Below are 20,641 nucleotides of genomic sequence, written 5' to 3' on the forward strand. Positions count from 1 at the left end.
TTTTTTCTCATCCTGCAGGGAATGTGTGTTGTACATAACTTCAAAGGAACACGTGGCTCTCCTTCTAAACCCAAGCCTGAGGATCCTCGAGAAATGCCCTTAATGGCCTTCCCCAGAGTAGAAAGTCCTCTGGAGACCCTGAGTGCACAGGTATTGTGAAACCTACCCATCACTCACACAGATGGACTTGTGCAGATGCTTAGGGCAAGGCCAAGCACCAAAGAGTCATTGGGGAATTTGGGGCTTAAGAAGGTCACCTGATTGCTACCAGGATCTACTAACAGTACTACACTAAATCCATCCTGACAGATGAGAGTCTTATTGCGTTTTAAAGCTCTCCAAGAAAACAATTTTTACTTCCTTTGGCTACCCATTTTAGAACTTAACAACCTTCACTAATATGCAAAAGAGGCAGTGTGGTGTAATGGATAAAGTCATCCTCAGAGCCAGGGAGTCCTAGATTACAGATCTGCCTCTAACTCATAATCACTATTTGAATTTGATATGATAAACATTTATCAAAAATCTACTATGTTAGGCACTATGCTGAGGGATAGTGCTGGGGATGCAAATAAGTAAAAGAAAGACAGGTCCTACCCTCAAGAAATTTAAAAACTAATTGGGGAAGACAGTACACAAAAGGAAGCTGAAAGGGGGAGGGGAGGTAGAAGGTGCAGATGGGGGAGTCCACACCAAGCAGAGCAGCTGGTGGCAAATGAAGGGATGGCTGGTATTTTGAGTCTTCTATAAAGCGAAGCTATGGAAAGAGTTTTTTGTTCAGTCCTCCAGTCTTCCTCCAGAGAGGCAGAAGCCACTAAGGAGGTACTGATAAGGTGTGAGTAGCAAATCTAAAGCAATCTCCATGGTATGAGTTTCCTGGATTAATTTATCCTGGGCCCAGAGCAAGTTACTTTTCCTCTCTGAGTTAATTTTCTAAATACAACGGAGAAAGTGCCAATCTGCATTTGTCCCTAGAATCCTTCAGGAGAGTAATTCCTCCCACCTACCTCCATTTGACTGAAGGTCAATAAAGCAAGTGGCAAGGCTAAAGAGAGAAAAATTTTCATTAGCTTCAGCTGATGGGTAGCTAGCAACCTGGCAAAACTGAGGGAGATACATCCATAAATGGTGTAAGGGTTTGAACAGCTTTAGGGCAGGAAGCAACAGGAGCCTATCAGGTTAGGCTACCTGGCCACTTCCCTTATTTTAGAGGTTGAGTAAAGGAGATGGGTTGTCCAATGATTTTTTTTTCCTGGGGACAAGGGGGATATCCGAACTATGGAATAACCTCAAGATCAGGTCTGTTCCTGTTTCCTCTGTAGTTAATCTCGGACTATCTTGGTGGCCTAGGAGCTACCTACTTAATCTCATCAGAATGTCGAGGTGCTTCCCCTGGTGAGATGGAACCATACTAGGCTATTTTTCTTTGACCTCTAAGCTACTATTTCTGGGGAGATGTTCCCCCAAACTCACAGCACACAGGTTTTGTACATTTCCTCTACAAAATAAAACAGAATAAATTATCTATAGTTTAGATAGCCCAAGTGTAATGGCAGGATGAGAATCTTAGAGAGCTCCTCTTGTCTTATGTAATCCTACTCTTCACGGACACTGAAGTCTGAGATTTGAACTCATGTCTTTCTGCTTCTAGGCCCAGCACACAGGGTCATCATGAATTAAGATGAAACTCCAAAGCCAGTGCCCCTAGCATCAAAAGCCTCTTTTTTTATAAAATAGCTTTCCTAAATTGTCCTCCCCATCAGACAGGATCCTACAGATAACAAGGCCCTCGAAGCATCTCAGATAAAGCAGCATCAGTCAAGATAGTCCATTTACTTTATGGGCTTTTCAGATCTGAATAATAATCTCAATTCATCCTTCTAGACTTCAATATCCTTGTGGTTCTGGAGGCTTTCTGGCTGTAGAGTTGTCAGGCTGTTTCTAAAGTGGGATGTTACAAAAGGGCAGATTGCAGCTAGGGAAAATTCCCTAGTACCTGGAGCTCTCCAAATGACATAAGCTGTCTCTGGAGTCAGTGGGCTCCGTGTCACTGGAAATCTTCAACTGAAGCAAAACTTGTTGGAAATTTGGAGGGAATTCCTGCCCAGCTGTGGTACCAGGTTCAATATCCTCTTTAGTTCCTTACAGTTCTGAGTTTTTATTACTTTATGGGCCATAGTCATAGATTGTCAGAGCTGAACTGGACCGTAGGGATCCAAAATGTTACATTTATATTTACAGATGAGAAAAATGAGATCCAGAGAAATTGTGACTTGAAAAGTCATCCAGCCAGTTAGGAGACCAGCTAGGACAAATGCCGAGGGTTCTTGCCAGCCAGACTAGAGCTCTTTCTATTGTGATATTATATAAATCATGGGGTAAATGTTCTCTTGCCTTCCAGGACAGATTGATTCTGGTCTCTCTAAAGATTCATCCATTCATTCATCCTATTATGTTAAGACTTTCTTTGAATGAAGATGAAATGGAAAAATGAAAAATATTGCCCTATTATACAGTGAGAATACCACATCTGCCATTCTCAGTGGAGTCTCTGGCCTATTCCATCATTGCCTGTTACGTGAAGCCTCAGTGCTAGGTGCTGGGAAGGATGAAAAAGATGAGTTAAGATGTAGTCAGTGACCTCAAGAAATTTATAATTAGTAAGAGGATATATATGTGTGTGTGTGTCACATATACACACACACACATATATACAAGTATACACTGAGGTTCCCAAACTGAAGAATCTGAGGTTGAAAACCTCACACTGCCAATGTGCCAAGTGCTGAGAGGTCAGAGGCATAGGGGAAGGGGGCAAAGGAGTGGGGTTAGTTTATCTCATTCATGACCTAATTTCAAGAAGTTTTTTCTTCATGGGTATTTCCATGGAATATATTCCCAGGCATGTCTGAAAGGCAAATTTTCTCTTTTTTTAAATAAAAGGCAAGATACTGTTGCCTTTCTTGCCAACAGTCCCCAAATTCATGGACCTTTAATATGACTAAATTAAGCACAAACCATAGTAGGTGATTTTTCATGTTTCACTGGGATTCGTGATAAAGCACTAGCCTCCCCCAGCTCTAACCTTATTTATTGCAAGACTTTATTCGCTTAATGCTCAGTAATTCAAGATACACCATTATGTGTTGTCAGTCTGTGAAAAACAGATGTTACATTGCACCTACGGATTTACTGATGTGCTATACATGTTTGAGTTGAGGAAGTGATGCAGTTTGTCTGGATGTGCACATTTTGGGTTCTATGACATAATTCTCCAAGTTAGAAAAGAGTTTCCCTCTGTGGGTTAGGCAAATCTCTTTGATGTCAAAGCCACCAGACAGAATTTCCTAAGATGCCAGGCAGTTGTTACACCACTCTTCTCCCTCTGTGCTTCTGATGAAAGACATGCAAACTAAAAGGGGTATTATATAATCATGGGGTAAATGTTCTCTTGTCTTCTAGGACAGATTGATTCTGTTCCCTCTAAAGATTCATTCTTTCTTTCTTTCATCCTATTATGTTAAGGCTTTCTTTGAATTAAAATGAAATGAAAAATATTTCCCTATTGTATAGTGAAAATATCATATCTGCCATTCTCAGTGGAGTCTCTAGTCTATCCCATCATATCCTGTTATGTAAAAGCTCAGTACTAGGTGCTGGGAGGGATTAAAATATGAGTAAGATGTAGTCAGTGACCTCAAGAAATTTATAATCTAGTAAGAGGATATATGTGTGTACATTTATACACACACACACACACACACACACATACAAGTATACAGAGAGAATCACAATACAAATGTTGATAATTAAGTGCTTTTGACATCTGAAAATGCTATAGAAATGTTATCATATCATTGTTATGATTATTATAGGAATAATCACAGTGCTACGAAGGTTCAGGGCAAGGAGAGATTATAGCCACATCTAGATGCAAGGTCAGGAATCACGTATTACTTCCTATGGGAGGTAGCTTTAAATATGACCAAAATGTCAATGGCAGAAACAAGAAAAAGCATTTGGGAACAAGGAAACTGAGCAAAGACTCAGAGACAGACAAGTATGGGATGTGTTTGGAGAATAGCATAAAAGCCACTTGGATTGGATTGTGTGGGGGGCAGAAGGGGAATGAGACAACCCAATGTTCAGGTGCCCACATATTTGTGTTTGCTCCCCAGAATCACTCGGCCTCCATGACTGAAGTTACTTGAGGTGGACGACGGTGCCAGAAGCTGGTTTTTTTTTAATTACTCTCCAGTTCAAAACTCCAAGACACACAGTTACTAAATGTCAGACTGTGAAGACAAGTATTATGTTATGTCTAGTTAGAACCTGATGTTTTGTACATTTTTTTTGTATGAGGAAGTGATGTAGCTAACCCTGATTTATTTTTTGTCAGCTTTAACATATTTATGCCAGAATTTTAAAAACCAACATTTTTTTCCCTTGTTCAAGTGTGCACTGACGAACCACAACTATTGAATTGTTGATGTTGTTTTGTGATATTTGTACACAGGCCTACTTTTCTCAGTTTTATAGACATTGAAATAAATTTCCCCTAACAACTCATTCTTACCTTCAGTTACCGCCGTTGCTGCTGCTTACAGACTAGTTAAGTCTCCACGAGAAGCTGATCATGTTTTCTGAGTTTTCAGGGAGGCCCGTGTTAGTTCATGGGAAACCAATAATCATATAGAAAAGGGTGTCACATCCAAAGACACACCCCATTCTGACCCTCTAATGTACCTGCCCATCGATTGGCCTGTCACATCTGCCATTCTCAGTGGAGTCCCTGGGCTATCCCTTTGCTGAGAATCTTGGATTCTGTCATAACGTTAGATTCCTTCTTCAACAGCTCAGAAACTGAGAACGATTTTCCACAGCAGCATCCTCGGGGAGGACCCCACCTGTAACACCCTACCACGTCTCCCGAATAACCAGCACCAAGTCTCCTCTTTAATGCCAGTTTTGTAAATCATATTCTATGGACTTTATATGAAAAATGAATATTTTACAGTTTGCACAGTATTATTTCAAAGGGAAGAAATGAGATCATTGATAAAAAAAAATGGAACCTGAGCAACATCTTCACTTTGTGGCTTTTTAATTGTTCTAGGATTTTTCACTCCATCTCATTTTTCTAGCATGACGATAACTAAAGTGTCTCCTTTACGAGGAGTCGCTCATACCTGTACCTCTTGGAATGTTTACCTGACACCTTCATGTTGACTCTTAGCTTTTTTTGTACATATTTTTTTTCTAAAGAGATGAAAAAAAATTATCCAAAAAAAAATTCTGGCTTGTGTCATTTTTTTTTCTCCACTTTCACTGACTAGCTGTGGTGTAATTTAACAGGGCCAGACAGATCCTCTCCACTGATCTTGGATGGGTCTATCTGAATCAGCTGTAGGCTCAACCACGCAGGCTTCACCTGCCCTAGACCTGAGAGGTCCAGATTACTCTCAGGTGGGGCTTACCATTGGACTTTTGAACCCAGAACAAGTTATGTTGGGGTATGTACATATACACGTGTCCATGCCCATGTATGAATGCATACATCTGTGTGTCAGTGGATGTACCTGCGTGCATGTAGGGCACTCTAGTTACATGTCAGTGAATGTGTATACATTTTTTGCTAGGGATGAAATAGAAGAGAATTGGGGAAAGCAGTAAATTTATTAGGATACTGGATGATATGGTCTGGTGCCTAATCTAGTTTGTATTATGCTGCTGATATTGGTATATCCCTCCCTTAGATGCTTCTTGGTTTTCCTGGAAGTCATTCGATATTCTTCAAGGTTAGCTAGAGGATGCAATGGACAGAGAACTGGGCCTGAAGTCAGGAAGACCTGACAGATCATTTGGGTTTTATCACAGCTTGGGAGTCATCTTAACAATGAACTTCTGAGTGGGGTGACAGAACCATTCAGTCAAAACTAATCAATTACCTGGGCAACCTATAAATGTTCTTCCAGTACGGGGTAATAATGACATCCTATATGTGTGTGGCCCTTTACAGGTACAGTGACACTCAAATACTTTCTAGCTATGTGACTCTGGGAAAATCATTTAACCTCACTTTGCCTCAGTTTCCTCAACTATAAAATGAGGATAATAATAGCACCTACCTCACAGAGTTGTGAGGATCAAATGAAATAGTCTGACACATAGCAGGTGCTATAAAAATGCTTATTCCCTCTCCTCCCCTTAAACTCCTGTTCTCAAACTTTCCTGGGCCTGAATATAGATATGTAGACACAAACACACACACAGGGTCACATTTGTGGATACTTAGATGGCAGGTGGGTGGTGGAGTGGAGAGAGGACTGGCTTTGGGGTCAGGAAGACCTGAGTTTGAGTTATACTTCAGATACTCTGGGAAAGTCACTTACTTCTCTTACCCTTAGTTTCCTTACCTGTATACGGTAAAGATTGGATTTGATGGTCCCTGAAGTCCTTTCCAACTCTAAATCCATGATACTAAGAAATAATTTGGATATTGCCTATAAAACACTTTGAAAATTTTAAAGCACCATATCATTGTCAATAATTATTGTCATATGCCTCTTTTTGGTGGGAGAGAGGGTCAGGGCATGGGGTTTCATTAGTATAGGGAACTCCCAATTGGGATACTCCCTACACTGAGGCAGATGAACAAATCTGTAATTTCCAAGCCCGTGTTCATTTGGAACTGGGAAGGACCTCAAAGGTCATCTAGTCCAACCCCTTCAATCATTCTTTGAGGTTAAGAAAAAATGAAGTCATGAAAAGTTAAGCTACTTGCTAAAGGTCATGTTATTGAGGAGAGATTTTAACCCAGGTCTACTGACTCCCAGTGCAGCATACTCTTTCATTCAATGCACCACATTTCCTAGGGCACTGAAAGCTTAAGTAATTTACCTATGGTCATACAGCTATTATGGGTCAGAAGCAGATCTTGGACTCAGGCCTTCCTTACTCAAAGGCTGGTTCTCTATCATGCCATGTGATATGGTAGCCCCCCCCCAAAAAAAATTGAGTGCTGTCCTATGTGTCATTAAGAAAAGGAGAATGGGGCAGCTAGGTGGCGCAGTGAATAGAGTACTGGCCCTGGAGTCAGGAAGGACCTGAGTTCAAATCCGGCCTCAGACACTTAACACAAAAACTAGCCATGTGACCTTGGGCAAATCACAACCCCAACTGCCCTCCAAAAAGAAAAAAAAAAGGGGGGGATGAGCTAGCCAGCTCTCTTCTGCCTGTATTTGATTATGGGCACCACAGTTTAGGAAGGCACCATATTTTAGAGGAAGAAACATTCAGAAGAGAATAACCAGTCTAGTGTGAAGACCAGAGAATATGTTGTAAGAATCAGTTGAATGAATTAGAAATATTTATCCTAAAGAACTGAAGATATAATGGGGGCACAAGAACTGGTTTTTGGTAGTTGAAGGGCTGCCTGCCAGGTCAATGAAAGGTTAGATTGCACTGCTTGACCCAGGAAGAAATGAGAGGGAGTTGCTGGGAAACAGATTTTAGCTTGCTAACAGGAAAAAAGCTACTAACAATTAAAGCTGTCCCTAAGTGACATGAGTTGCTTCAGGATACAATGGATATTTGTCAGCATTGTAGTAAAGGGGATTCTTTTTAAGGCATGGGTCAGGCTAGATGACATTTATGGTCCCTTCCAACACTGCAAATTCCCAAGATGTCTCTGTATTCATGGGTATGTATGTAGGCAGGTATATGTGTATTGTCCTTGATAAATCATAGAATCTTAGCATTGGAAAAAAAACTTATGAAGTCATTTAACCTGAACATATGTCATAAAAAAGCATGACATACCCAATCATTGATCATTGAGCCTCTACCCTCAGACTTGCAGAGAACAGGACTCCGATATTTTCTGAGCCAAGCCTTTCCTTTTCTTTAAAGCTTTCATTAAATAGGTAACATCTGGTTGAGTTTGTCAATGAATTAGGAACAATTCTATACCAAGAAAGACTTGAATTCTATTCTTCTTAGCTACATGACCATAGGGAAATTACTTAAACTCTCAGTGTCCCAGGAAATGTGGTGCATTGAATGAAAGAACACGCTGCACTGGGAGTCAGTAGACCTGGGTTCAAATCTCACCTCACTAACATATGACCTTTGGCAAGTAGCTTAACTTTTCATGACTTCATTTTTTTCTTATCCTCAATTGAAGGGGTTGGACTAGAAGACCTTTTGAGGGCCTTCCCAGTTTCAAATGAACACAGGCTTGGAAATTACAGATTTGTCCATCTGCATCAGTGTACAGAATATCCCAGTTGGGAGTTTCCTACTCTTCTTAGTTCTAGTCTTCTTAATCTTCTTTTCATATAGAAGAAGCTTGGTGTGGCGGAAAGATCAAGACCCAGATCTGACACTTATTAGCGATGTGACCCTGGGGTGAGCAGCTTAACCTTTCTGCATCTTCAGTGATCCAAAGCTATGAAACGGGGATGCTGATGATAATACTTTCTAAATAGCAAAATGCTCTACAGATAACAGTTCTCAACATCACAATTCCCTGAATTCCTTCACTCACATTAATTGTCCTTCAATGGAACTCCATTCCTTTCGGTTCTGTGAGTACAGTTTCCAGGTATGGGTTCTGTACAAAGGAAGGATCAAATTTACTCTGTTTCCAGTCCCCTCTTTGATGTGTGGCTCAGTCATTATTCCGATAGTCTTCCTTTGTGACAGTTGGACTTGGGAACGTTTGGTAGGCAGTAGCACAATGCAACTGAACAGATCACCTTGGGCATTGTCACAATTTGGGGATCATCTTTTTTTTTCTTTTTTGGAGGGGGGCAGGATAATTGGGGTAAAGTGACTTGCCCAAGGTCACACAGCTAGTTAAGTGTTAAGTGTCTGAGGCCAGATTTGACTCAGGTCCTCCTGACTCCAGGGCTGGTGCTCTATTCACTGCACCACCTAACCACCCCTGGGGGTCATCTTAACAATGAACTTCACATCAGAGGGGTGGGCAACCATTCAGTCAACACTCATCAGTTACCTGGATAACTTAAAACAAGTATAAGGTGATATCTTGTGTGTGTGTGTGTGTGTGTGTCCCTTTACAGGTACAAAGCACTTTCACAAAGATTTGAAGATTTAGTGCTGGAACCTTAGCTTCAAGAGCACCTGGTCCAACCCTTCCTCTTATATGGCAACAAGGTGGCCATATAATGGAACATAGATGGAACACTGAGCCTGTAGTCTGGAAGACTTGAGTTCCTATCTGGCCTCAGACCCTTATTAGCCGAGTGACCTTGGAAAAGTCACTTTAACATCTATCTAACTCAGTTTCCTTAACTGAAAAATGGGGGTAATGAAAACACTACCATGTTGTAAGGATCAAATGAGGCAATATTTGTAAAGTGTTTAGCAAAAGCCTGGTACATAGTAGGTGCTTAATAAATGCTTATTCCCTTTCCTTCCCCTTCCTACCCCCCCCCCATTATATCACATGGGAAGTAAATAATAGGTACATTACCTCATTTGATCCTTATGGAAACTCTGAGATGCCCATTTTATAACAGAGAAATGGAGCTCAGAGAAAAATAACTAGTCCAAGGCCACACAGCTCTTAAGGATCCTGGGGAAGGTATTGGTCTCAGTCTAATGCTCTTTCCATCCAAAGCTTGCTAATGAAACCTTGGTATTTAAAAATGTGCCCTTTTTAAGTAATTTTAAAAGGGTTCTATGTGTTAAGTATCCCCAGCTAATGATTAAGTGATTGCATGACTTTTATGAAATATGTGTCTGTAAAGTCATAGGTATAGACTTGAGAAAGATTTCAGTGACATCTAGTCCAGCCCCTCATTTTACATATGAAGAAACTGAGTCCCATGGGGTTGATGACAAACAAATTACAGTACTAAACCACAAAGTTTTGGAATGGTAAGGTAAAAATAGTTGGGCTTTTGTATTATTTTTTATTGCTATAAGGGTGACCTCAGACAGACAAAGAGTATGCTGGCTTAGAACAAAATGTCAGATCCAAACAATCTTCAGGTAGTCTTGAAACAGATTATCATCCAAGGACCAGCCTAGTTTGTTTCAGAGAGTTTCCAATCCCCTTTCTTTCAGACTGTTAGGAAGTCCTTTAAAAAGGATAAATGAGGGCTAAAGGTAGAGGCTTGCAGGAGCTGGCTCAAATCATCTTGTAAATTTTCAGTTTGAGCATCTATGCCTTGCAAACTGGCAAATGCTGCAAACCTAGGATTGATTTTTTTTTTGTATATTGATTTACTAGACTTAAGAAAGTGATGGATAAAATACTCATACTGCAGATAAATCTGAAAAATGTGTGCTGTATACATTGTGGGCGAGGGGAGCAACCAGTTGTTAAACATTTACAAACACACCCCTGGATAAAGGAAAGAACAGAAAGAAGGAAGTTGAGAAGTGATTGGGAACAGTTATAGAAAGACAAATGATGGGGTGGCTAGGTGGCTCAGTGAATAGAACGTCGGCCCTGGAGTTAGGAGGACCTGAGTTCAAATTTGACCTCAGACACTTGATATTTTCTAGCCACTTCACCCCAATTGCCCTGCCCATCAAAAAGACAAATGAAGACAGTAAACTTTGGGGAAAGTGTTTTCCAGATCCTTTAATTCAAAATATTCTGTCCTAATCACTACAGCAACAACAAGAATAGAAAAGGTCTTTTCTCGGAAAGACCATTAAGGACACAAAGGCTAGACCAGGGTTGGGATAAGAAAGAATCTTCCCTGAAAGCACAGTAGACTTTGTGTCTACCACCAACTTCTTGAAACAGTTTCCATCATCTGTAAAAATGAGACAGGCTAAAACAGAAGCTTTTGACTTATTTTGGTGCCATAGACCCCTATGGCAGTCTGGTGAAGTCTAGGAATCCCTTCTTAGAATAATATTTTTAAGTGTATAAAGTAAAATACATAGGATCACAAAGGAAATCATTTATATTAAAATACAGTTATCAGGATGTTATAAAAATAAGCACACTGGCCCCAGGTTAAGAGCCCCTGCACTAGATGATCTCCAAGCCCCCTTCCAGCTCTGCAATTCCATGGTTTACTGTCTTTTGGTTTCTTCTTTCCTTCTTTAACCCTGCATCCCTATGGACGGAAGAAGATTGACTCTCCTGAATCTAGAAAAAGTTCATACTTGTTAGCCTCCTCTCTAAGGACAAATTCTCTTCTTAAATGTGGATTTACTGTTCTCTGCAAGATTAATTTCAATGACTTTTGGTCCCCTCCAGTGATCTACAGCAAAACCTCCTGTAAGCCCTACAACCAAAGCATCTTTTGAAAATCAGCAACTACACATTACGGTGGGTTTTACCAAAAAAAAAAAAAACCAAAACCCCACACAGATTTCTCCTTTTAAAATAGCTATGTAAAAATAGGAATGTAATCAAGAGCAGCTACGCTGGGTGGGCTGCTTGGCAATAGCTTGAGACAATACACCAGGAGAAGACACTAACCTCTAGAATTATGTCTAACTTATCCTGTCCACATTTTGTTTGTACATGGTTGTTGGGATGATGTCTCCCCAATTAGTCCATGAGCTCCTTGAGAGTACAGACTGGTTTTTTCCCCCTTTCTTTGTATCCCCAGAACTCAGCACAGTGCCTAGCACACAGTAGGTGCTTAATAAATATTTGCTGATTCCTACAATGAAGTTGCCTGTGGCCAGCAGAGGAAAGCTGGGAGAAGTTGAATTACTGGCTAGTGTTTGTCAAGATCAGTGTATATACCACTCATGCAAAGCTGGTCATTACTGAAGGAAAAAAGGGAGCGTGGTTTGGGTGAGATCAGTACAGTTGCAGGTGTCCCATGTTCTAGAATAGCTTTTCTTGAATGTCCTTTTGATGTTGTTGCCCATGAATTTTGCGTGCTCCCAGAAGTCTCTTGTGCAGCTCTGCCTTGCTGCTGGCTTTAAATACAAAGAGCTCTAAAGAGTTTACTCATGACTGAATCATAAGATTAGTTACAAATGACTCTTAGACTATACCTTCTGAATACTCCTATATCTTATGCATAATTATGTCAGAGATTGAAGGACCTTAACACCCAGAGGTCACAAGACTCTGGTATGGGTGAGAGAGGAATATAATAGGAGAAGGACAAAGGGAGAGACAGAACAGGGTAAATTATCTCGTGTAAAAAAGGCAAAAGAAAACTGTTACAATGGAGAGGAAGAGCAGGAAGGTGAAAGGGAATGGGTCAACCTTACTCTCATTGAATTAGGCTTAAGGAGGGAATAACATACACACTCAATTGGGTATCTTACACTACAGGAAAGGGTTGATAAGAGGGGGGATGATAGAAGGGAGGGCAGATTGGGGGAGAGGGTAGTTAGAAGCAAACACTTTTGAAAAGGGACAGGATCAAAGTAGAAAATAAAATAAGTGGGGGGCGGGATAGGATGGAGGGAAATATAGTTAGTCTTTCACAATATAACTACTATGGAAACGTTTTGCATAACTACACATATGCAACCTTTATTGAATTGCTTGTCTTCCCAGTGTGGGTGGGTGAGGAGGGAAGGAGCAAAAGAATATGGAAATCAATGTTTTAAAAACAAATGTTAAAAAAATTTTTTTTTTACATGCAACTGGGAAATAAGATATACAGGCACTGGGGTATAGAAATCCATCTTGCCCTGCTAAAAAGTTAGAGGTGGATGGGGGGGAGATATAGGAGAGAACAAATTGAGGGAAGGGGTATTCAGTAGGCTCACCATCTTGGGGTGGGAGGTAGAGGAAAGACGGCGAGAAAAATCATAACTCAAAATCTTGTGGAAATGAATGTTGAAAACTAAAAATAAATAAATAAAAAATTAAAAAAGACTCTGGTATGGACATTTATCATATATAAATGGCTGCCACAAAAGATAGCAGCATAAATATAATCATTATTGTATTCAAAAGGCTATGGTTTTTAGTGTGCATCTATGGGGCTACAAACCAGCAGTTCTAATTGAATTGACAGCTCTCTCAGATTGACTTTTCATTGCTTTTTAATGGAATTGACAATCTGATTGATTTCCAAATTGGTCAGTTTCAACATCATTTAAACATTACCCTCCTCCAACACAGTGGTTATCAAAGTACAATTCCAAGATCCCTGGGGCTCTTTCAAAAGGTCCGAAGGTCAAAACTATTTTCATGATAATAGTGAGATGTTTTAATTTGTAATATGATATCGATAGACATAACCTATGTAAACAAACACTCTTTGAAGTGTCCTCAGTTTTTAAGAATAGAAAAGGACTCTAAGACCAAAAGCTTGAGAACTACTATTCTAAAGCCAGGAGAAATGACAAGCAGGTTTGTGTGGCGGAACAAGGGCTAGGTTAAAAACCAGGAGATCTTGGCTCCAGTCCATTGGCTCTACCAACACTTCGTTGCATGAGTTCAAGCCACTTGACCTCAATGGGCATCGGTTTCCTCATTTGAAAAATGAAGGAGAGGTATAAGACAGTCCAGTGGTCCCTCACTGTTCTGATATCCTTCAATTCTTTGAAAAAAATGAAAGGGAAATTAAAATGTTAAGCCAAACACATGAAGGATCTATGTAGAGAGTGTAGAGAAAATGTAATTGGAAAGTAACGAGTGACACTTCCATAGGATTTATGATGAAAAATGCTATCCACTCCACAGAGAGAACTGATGGTCTCTGAGCATAGGTTAAAGCATATATTTTTTAAAGTTTCTTTATTTTTCTTGCCTTTTTGTTAATGTTAATGGCAAATCTTAAAATATGTTTTATATAACTTCATATATATATAATTGGTATTTTTTTTTCCTTTTCAATGGGTGAGAGAGGGCTGAAGGGAGAGAACTAGGAACTGAAAAAAAGTTAAAGTACAATAAAATTCTGCATTTAACAAAGAAAAAAAGAAAGAGGGAGGGAGTAAGGAACGAATGAATGAAGGAACAAAGGAAGGATAGGTAAGGCATTAAGTTTAGGACAAAGAAGAAACAAATTAATGTTCAGAGTTTACTCAGAAGGAAGGATTCAATAAGAGATTACATAAAAGCAGCATAGGTGGGGGAGAGTTGGACAGCAAAGAATTAATCAATTAATCAATAAGCATTTTATCAAATGCCTAATGTATTAAGTGCTCAGTATATATGTGTATATATGTCAATGTTGGTGGGGAAAGAACAAACAGCTGTGGGAGAATCAGGAAAGGGGGTCATACAGAAGTTGTCACTCGAGTCGAGCCTTGATGGAAACTAGGGCTTCTGAGAAATGGAGAAGAGGAGGGGTACATTGCAGGCATTATGGAGAACTTGTACAAAAAGCAAGGAGATGGGGTACCATGGATGAGGAGCAGTAAGAAGGCCACCATGGCTGGACAGTGATGAATGTGGACAGGAGCAGTTAGTGATAAAGTGAGAAAAGCAGCGTGGGCCATGGGGCCAACTTGTGAAGTGCTTTAAAGGCACAAAGAAGTAGTTTTATGTTTGATCCTGCAGGTAATATGAAACCACTTACTGAGTAGGAGAATGGCATGAAGTATGAAACATGTCTTCATCGAAGTGTGGAAGAGGATGGGAAGGAACCATGTCCTTATCTTTCTTTGTATCCCTGATGCTTACCATAGTACCTGGCACGTACTTACTACATGTTTATTGACTGACTGTTAGTGATATTCCCAATAAGAAAGATACAATCTATTCCTCCTGAAGCAGTAGGTGGCACGCTGGATAGAGCACTGAGCCTGGAGCTAGGAAGACCTAAGTTCAAATCTAACCTCAGACACTTGGAGCTCCTAGAAAAGTCTTGTGTGCAGTCCTGCTGTGGCACAGGCCATCGAAGGTCTTAAATACAAAGAACACTAAAGTGTTTACTTATAGCTAGGTCATGAGATCAGTTACAAAAGAATACCTGACTAAACCTTCTGAGCCATACTGTATCTTGGGCATAATTTTGACACTAGGAGTTGTGTGATTGGACAAATAATTTTACTGCTATTTGCCTCAGTTTCCTTATCTGTAAAATGGGGATAATAGCAGTACTTGCCTTACAGTTGTTATGAGGATCACATAAGTAATATTTGTAGAAAGTGCTAAGCAGAGTGCCTAGTACATAGTAAGTACTATATAAATGCATATTCCCTTCTCTCTTCGCTTTCCCTCTTTCTTGAATCCCCAGCTCTGAAGAATATGAAGGGAGGAAGAGGAGGTAAAAAGGGATAAAAGAGGAAGAGAGTTGTAACTAGTATAGAACAATTAGGAATTTGTCCCACGGTGATGAAATTTAAAGATAGAGAGGCAATACCTGTGTCTTAATGTCTAGTTAGCAAAAACAAACATCACATTTCTTCCTCTGGAAGTCATACCCCATGGAAGCTCCTGCCACCACACGGTTACAGACTCATTGGTAGCCACCTCATGATGTCCCAGGGGTTCTTCCCACTGTAAGTGGATGTGTCCTATAAAATCGATTTGAGGACTTGTTTGGTGCCACTTGCCCCAGGGGTTAAAAATTGCTAGCTGTAGTTCTGGAGGAGAAGGAGGATATGGTTTACATAGTATTTTGACAGTTTTCCAAGTGTCATGCCCTATTTGATCTGCTCCTATAGGGAAAAGAAATATCACTGCCATCCAATATGATTTAGCAGTCACCCAAATTCATGCCATACGAGGACTGGTTGAAGGAATGAGGGTTGGATGGCGAAGAAAAGCCTTCTATAGGATATAAAGACTGTTTTCAAGTCATATGGAAGAGAGATTGATTAGACTTGTTCTCCTTGTCCCCCTGAGGCCAGAACCAAAAATGGGTGGAGGTTAAAAGTAAGAAAAGGTCCCCTGAGATTGAGATGAGGAAGACCTTACCAACAATTTGAGCTTTATGAAAATGGAATAGGTTCTTCTGGGAGGAAGCAGATTCCCCTTTCTTGAAATCATCAGGAAAAGGAAAAGGCTGGATACCACTTACCAGCTCTGTTGTAGAGGAATTCCTTCTTTTTTTTTCAGGTGGGCTTTGGACTTGCTCACCCCTCAGATCCTATCCAATACTGACATTATGTAATTTTCTGATTTTTGTGACTGCAGGGACTCTGAAATTTCAGGTCTCAGGACCTCTTCTGATATGCAAAAGTTAAAAGATTAAATTCCTCATGCTCCAATTACATCAACAAGCAGAGCTAAAAGCTTAGCAAAATATTTGTCACATTCATAAACTAAAAGATACAGAAATTTTCATAGTTTTTTTTCATTTATTGATCATCTGTTGAACATAATGTGCAAATTTCTTCATAAAATAATTACTGTTGAATTTAAAATAAGGGCTACCTCTAACCTCTAACATGTCACGGAATAATCACTTCACAATTTCATTCCTTCCTTTAATCAACAAATATTTATCAAATGCCTACTATGTACTAGACACAAAGAATTATAAGACAAAGTACATGCTCTCATGGGATTTATGGTCATTTATTGGTCATCTGTTGAACATAATGTGCAAATTTCTTCATAAAACAATTACTGTTTGTTATGGGAATGTGAATTTAAGATCTTCCCTGCCCCTAGGCCCTTTGATAGGCTTAAGTGCTTTTGGAGCCTCTGGGGGGAGGCTTGATTCTCGGGAATGCTTTTTGATGGGGCAGTGGGTCAAGAGGGTTGTTACATTCTCTGAGCCAGGAGAAGACTATATAAACCCTGATGTGAGTCTTTGTTTTGGGGCTCACTTTGAGAAGTGTTGTATGATTTGATCAGATGAGACTCTGGGAAGCTGTTGAGTCCCCTAGCTTTGAAAATTCAGGTGTTAAGTGCTTCCCTCTCTAGTAACTAGCTAGGTATGGATGTAATGGTCAGATAGTTGGAGGCCTGTCTGCTTGATCTGTTTCTCTGTCTTCTTGTAACTTCTGCTTGTAACTCTCCGAAGTTTGGGGTGCTTGCTGCAACACTGTTGAATCTAAAATAAGAGCTATCTCTAACCTCTAACATGTCTCAAAATAATCACTTCACAGTTTCAGTCATTCCTTCAATTAATAAATATTTATCAAATGCCTACTGTGTGTCAAACAATAGGGGACACAAAGAATTATAAGACAATGTACTGCTCTCATGGGATTTGTGGTCTTGTAAGTTTACCAAGGTAGGTAAAACATGCAGAGTAATAATAATAATTGTTAGGCAATGCGTGATTAATGCCATAACAGAGAGTCAAGTGAAAGTGCTTAGGGGATATAGAGGAGATCAGCAAGTTTTCATGGAGGGCGTGGCATTTGAGAATTGTACACTAAAAGATGAGTAGGCGTTTGATAAGCAGAGATGGAAAAGAATGTTCCAGGCAAAAAGAATAGGATACTCTGGAAGTGAGAAGAGTCAGAAAGACCTGAGTTCAAATCTGCCTCCAGACTAACTATGGGAACCTCAGCAAATAAATTGATCTATAGGCCTCAGTTTCCTCATCTCCAGAATGAAGATAATAATAGCTAGCACCTTCTTCCCAGGGCTTTTGTGAGAATAAAAGGAGATATTTGTAAAGCATTTTGCACCTGTTAAAGTGCTATATAAATGCTAGTTATGTTATTTAACTAGAATGTAATGTATATAAACATATATAGACATAGACATGGACATGGACATAGACACAGACATGTTATAAGGATAACCAGGAGAGGGCAGTAAATGGAAATGCTTGTTTTATTCTACAAATTAAAAATAAGATAATTTTTTTAAAAAATGAATGGCATTTCTAAAATATCAGACAGATGAAAGAATTTGAGAGCTGGAAGGGGACTCACAGAAGTCATTTAGTTCAACCCATACCCTTAAGAAATACCCACTCTAACCTATCAAATAAGTGGCTATGGAGGTTCTACTTGAAGATTTCCAAGGATGGAGAATCTAACACCTCTCAAGGCAACCCATTGCACTTTGGAATAGTTTTAATTTGTCTCTTTGCAGCTTCCATCTTTTCCTCTGGTTCTGACCCCTGGGACAAATATAATAGATTTAATCATGCATGTGACAGCCCTTCAAGTGTCTGAACAAAGTTTTGATGACTACTCTGAATCTTCTCTTCTCTAGGCTAAACATCTTCAGTTCTTTCAGTCTATGCCATATAGCATGAAATCAAGACCTTTCCTTAAGCCAGTTGCCATCTTCCATATAGTTTTCAATTTGTTAATACCCTTTTTAAACTGCAGTACCCAAAATTGAATTCAATATTCTGGATGAGGTCTGGTAGGGGGAGAGTACAGACAACCATTACTTCTTAATTCCTGGAAGGTGTGCCCTTCTTTGTTTTGGCTTTTTTTTAAATAAGTTTTTAATGACATTTTCTGTTTCATATATCACCATAGTATCCCATGCATCACTTCCACTTCCCTTCCCAGGGAGCCATCCCATGTGATAAATAGTATTCTTTAGAGAGGAAAAATACAAGTTAGCACAACTGATTGAGTCGTGGAAAAAGTCCCAAACATGTATAACCCCTGTGGACCTCCCACCTCCACAAAGGGGTAGATTGGGGGTGTCTTCTCAGCTATCTTCATTTGAGTCCTGTCTGATTTTTATAATTTTGTTACTTTTATTTTTACTTGTTTTGGTGTGTTTTTCTTTCCAATTACATTGTTGTATTTACTGTGCATCCTGCTTTCTTGACTCGGCTTACCTCACTTTGCATCAGTTTATGTAGGTCTTTCCATGCTTCTCTTTGTTCATCACACACATCATTTTTTTTAGAGCACAGTAATATTCCTTTATATTCATGTACCACAATTTGGTTAGCCATTCCCCAATTAAAGGACATCTGCTCTGAAGGAAGCCTCTCTTAAATGCAGCCCAAGATCTTAGCTGTTTTGGATACTGCATCACACTGTTGTTTCTTATTGTTTGTAATTCAGAGGCAGCTAGGTGATACCACAGTGCCCAGAGATATGGGCACAGATTCAGGAAGACTTGAGTTCAAACCTGGCCACAAATACTCCCCAACAGTGTGAGCCTGAATAAGTCTCTTAACCTTTGTCTGCCTCAGTTTCCTCACTGGTAAAATGGGGATAACAAGAGCACCTACCTCCTAGGGTTATTGTGAGGATCAAATGAGACAATATTTGTGCTTAGCACAGTACATAGCACATAGTAGGCACTTAATAAATTCACTTTTCCTTCCTTCCAATAAAACCCCCATGTGTTTTTCAGGCAAACTGCTTTCTATTTTGTACTTGTGAAGATGACTTTATCAAGAACAAGACTTTATCTCTGTTGAATGTCATCTTATTGGATTCAAACCAATTCTCTGGCCTATCATCCATATCTTTTTGTATCCTGACTCTGTCATCCAGTGTGTCAGCTATCCCTCAGAGCTAGTGCCATCTGCCAATTTTATGCATATGTAGCTATGCCCTTAACCAAGTCACTTTTTAAATGTTAAATAACATAGGTCCAAACACAGGGCCCTAGGTACTCCACTAGAGCCTTCCTGCCACACTGATCCTGAAACATTAAAGAGAAGTCTTAGATTGTAGTCTTGCGACCAATTAAAAATCCATTAATTGTGTGATAATCAGGGGCGGCCAGGTGGCTCAGTGAGTAAGAGCACCAGCTCCAGTGTCGGGATGACCTGGGGATCAAATCTGGGCTCAGATACTCAGCACCACACCCAGAAATAACTGGCCGTGTAACCTTAAGCAAATTACTTAACCCCAATTGCTTTAAAAAAAATTGTGTGATAATCTAACCCACATATTTCCATCTTCTCTACAAGAATAGTATGAGATATTGTATCAAATGCCTTGTATAAACCAGAGTCAGTTTTATCTTTAGCATTCCTCTCATCTACCAGTTTTGCATCCTTGTTTAAATTCAATTAAAATATTGAAAGCTTTCTGTTGTGATTCGAATTTGACCTAATGGTAATGAGAACATTGTTGTTATTATTATTATTAAACATCATCAGTATCATTGTTATTATTGGAGTAGGGGGTGTAATAGCAATAGTATCATTATTATAATGTTTTAGTTTTTCTCTTTTCTTTTCTTTTTTTTGAGTTCAAACAAAAATTGTCCCAGGACAAGTTACTATTCTGCTATTTCTTTTATATTTAATTCTCTGTGGACAATTTTGCAGGTAGATAAATTCACTGTTGTTCATAATTGAATAAGAGCATTAGGTTATAAACTCATCTTCCACAGACTCACTGAAGGCATCTGTAGATAATTCCAGTAGAGACAGGACAGCAGGGATGGCATCTATCTCACCCTGTTCTCACATGGTTTTAATTCCTTCCACAAGTTCTGTATACTTGAAATTTTTTTCATTCCAATTAGCATGATTATTTATTAAAAATCAGTATTCTTAAATTTTTATGAATCAATGTTATGTCTGGGTATTTGTGGGCAAGAGTTCTGTCCATAATGACACATTGCTTCTAATACAATTTATTTGCTGAATTCTCAATAATATTCGGAGAAGGTTATATGGGTATACCATAGAGGGATTTGCTGGCTGTTTGTTTATGGGCAATAGTACTTTTCTGGTGTATGATTCTAGCCACCCATCATGTCTTATAGGTCCCCAGTAGATGCTCAATTTTACATATCGTGCTGTTGAACAAATGACCTCTCTATAAATTCTGGTGTCAGTGACCTGGTCCTGAATTACTACCCTAAACTCTGCCATTTTAA

General features: G+C 39.5%; 1 protein-coding gene across 1 annotated transcript in view; it reads left to right on the forward strand.

Annotated features, from left to right (window-relative positions):
• The window catches only part of PLPPR1 (phospholipid phosphatase related 1), a 354,157-nt gene extending 349,588 nt beyond the window's left edge, over nt 1–4,569 (forward strand). The window contains exons 7-8 of the mRNA XM_069090558.1: nt 19–150; nt 4,179–4,569. Coding sequence (XP_068946659.1) covers nt 19–150; nt 4,179–4,211 — 165 coding nt within the window. The 3' untranslated portion in view covers nt 4,212–4,569. The remainder of the gene's footprint in view (nt 1–18; nt 151–4,178) is intronic.
• Nucleotides 4,570–20,641: the final 16,072 nt, after the last annotated feature.

Source organism: Petaurus breviceps, unplaced genomic scaffold, assembly GCF_028583685.1.
Source record: "Petaurus breviceps papuanus isolate PSGF00001 unplaced genomic scaffold, PetGlider_PUasm1.0 187, whole genome shotgun sequence".
Classification (NCBI taxonomy): domain Eukaryota; kingdom Metazoa; phylum Chordata; class Mammalia; order Diprotodontia; family Petauridae; genus Petaurus; species Petaurus breviceps.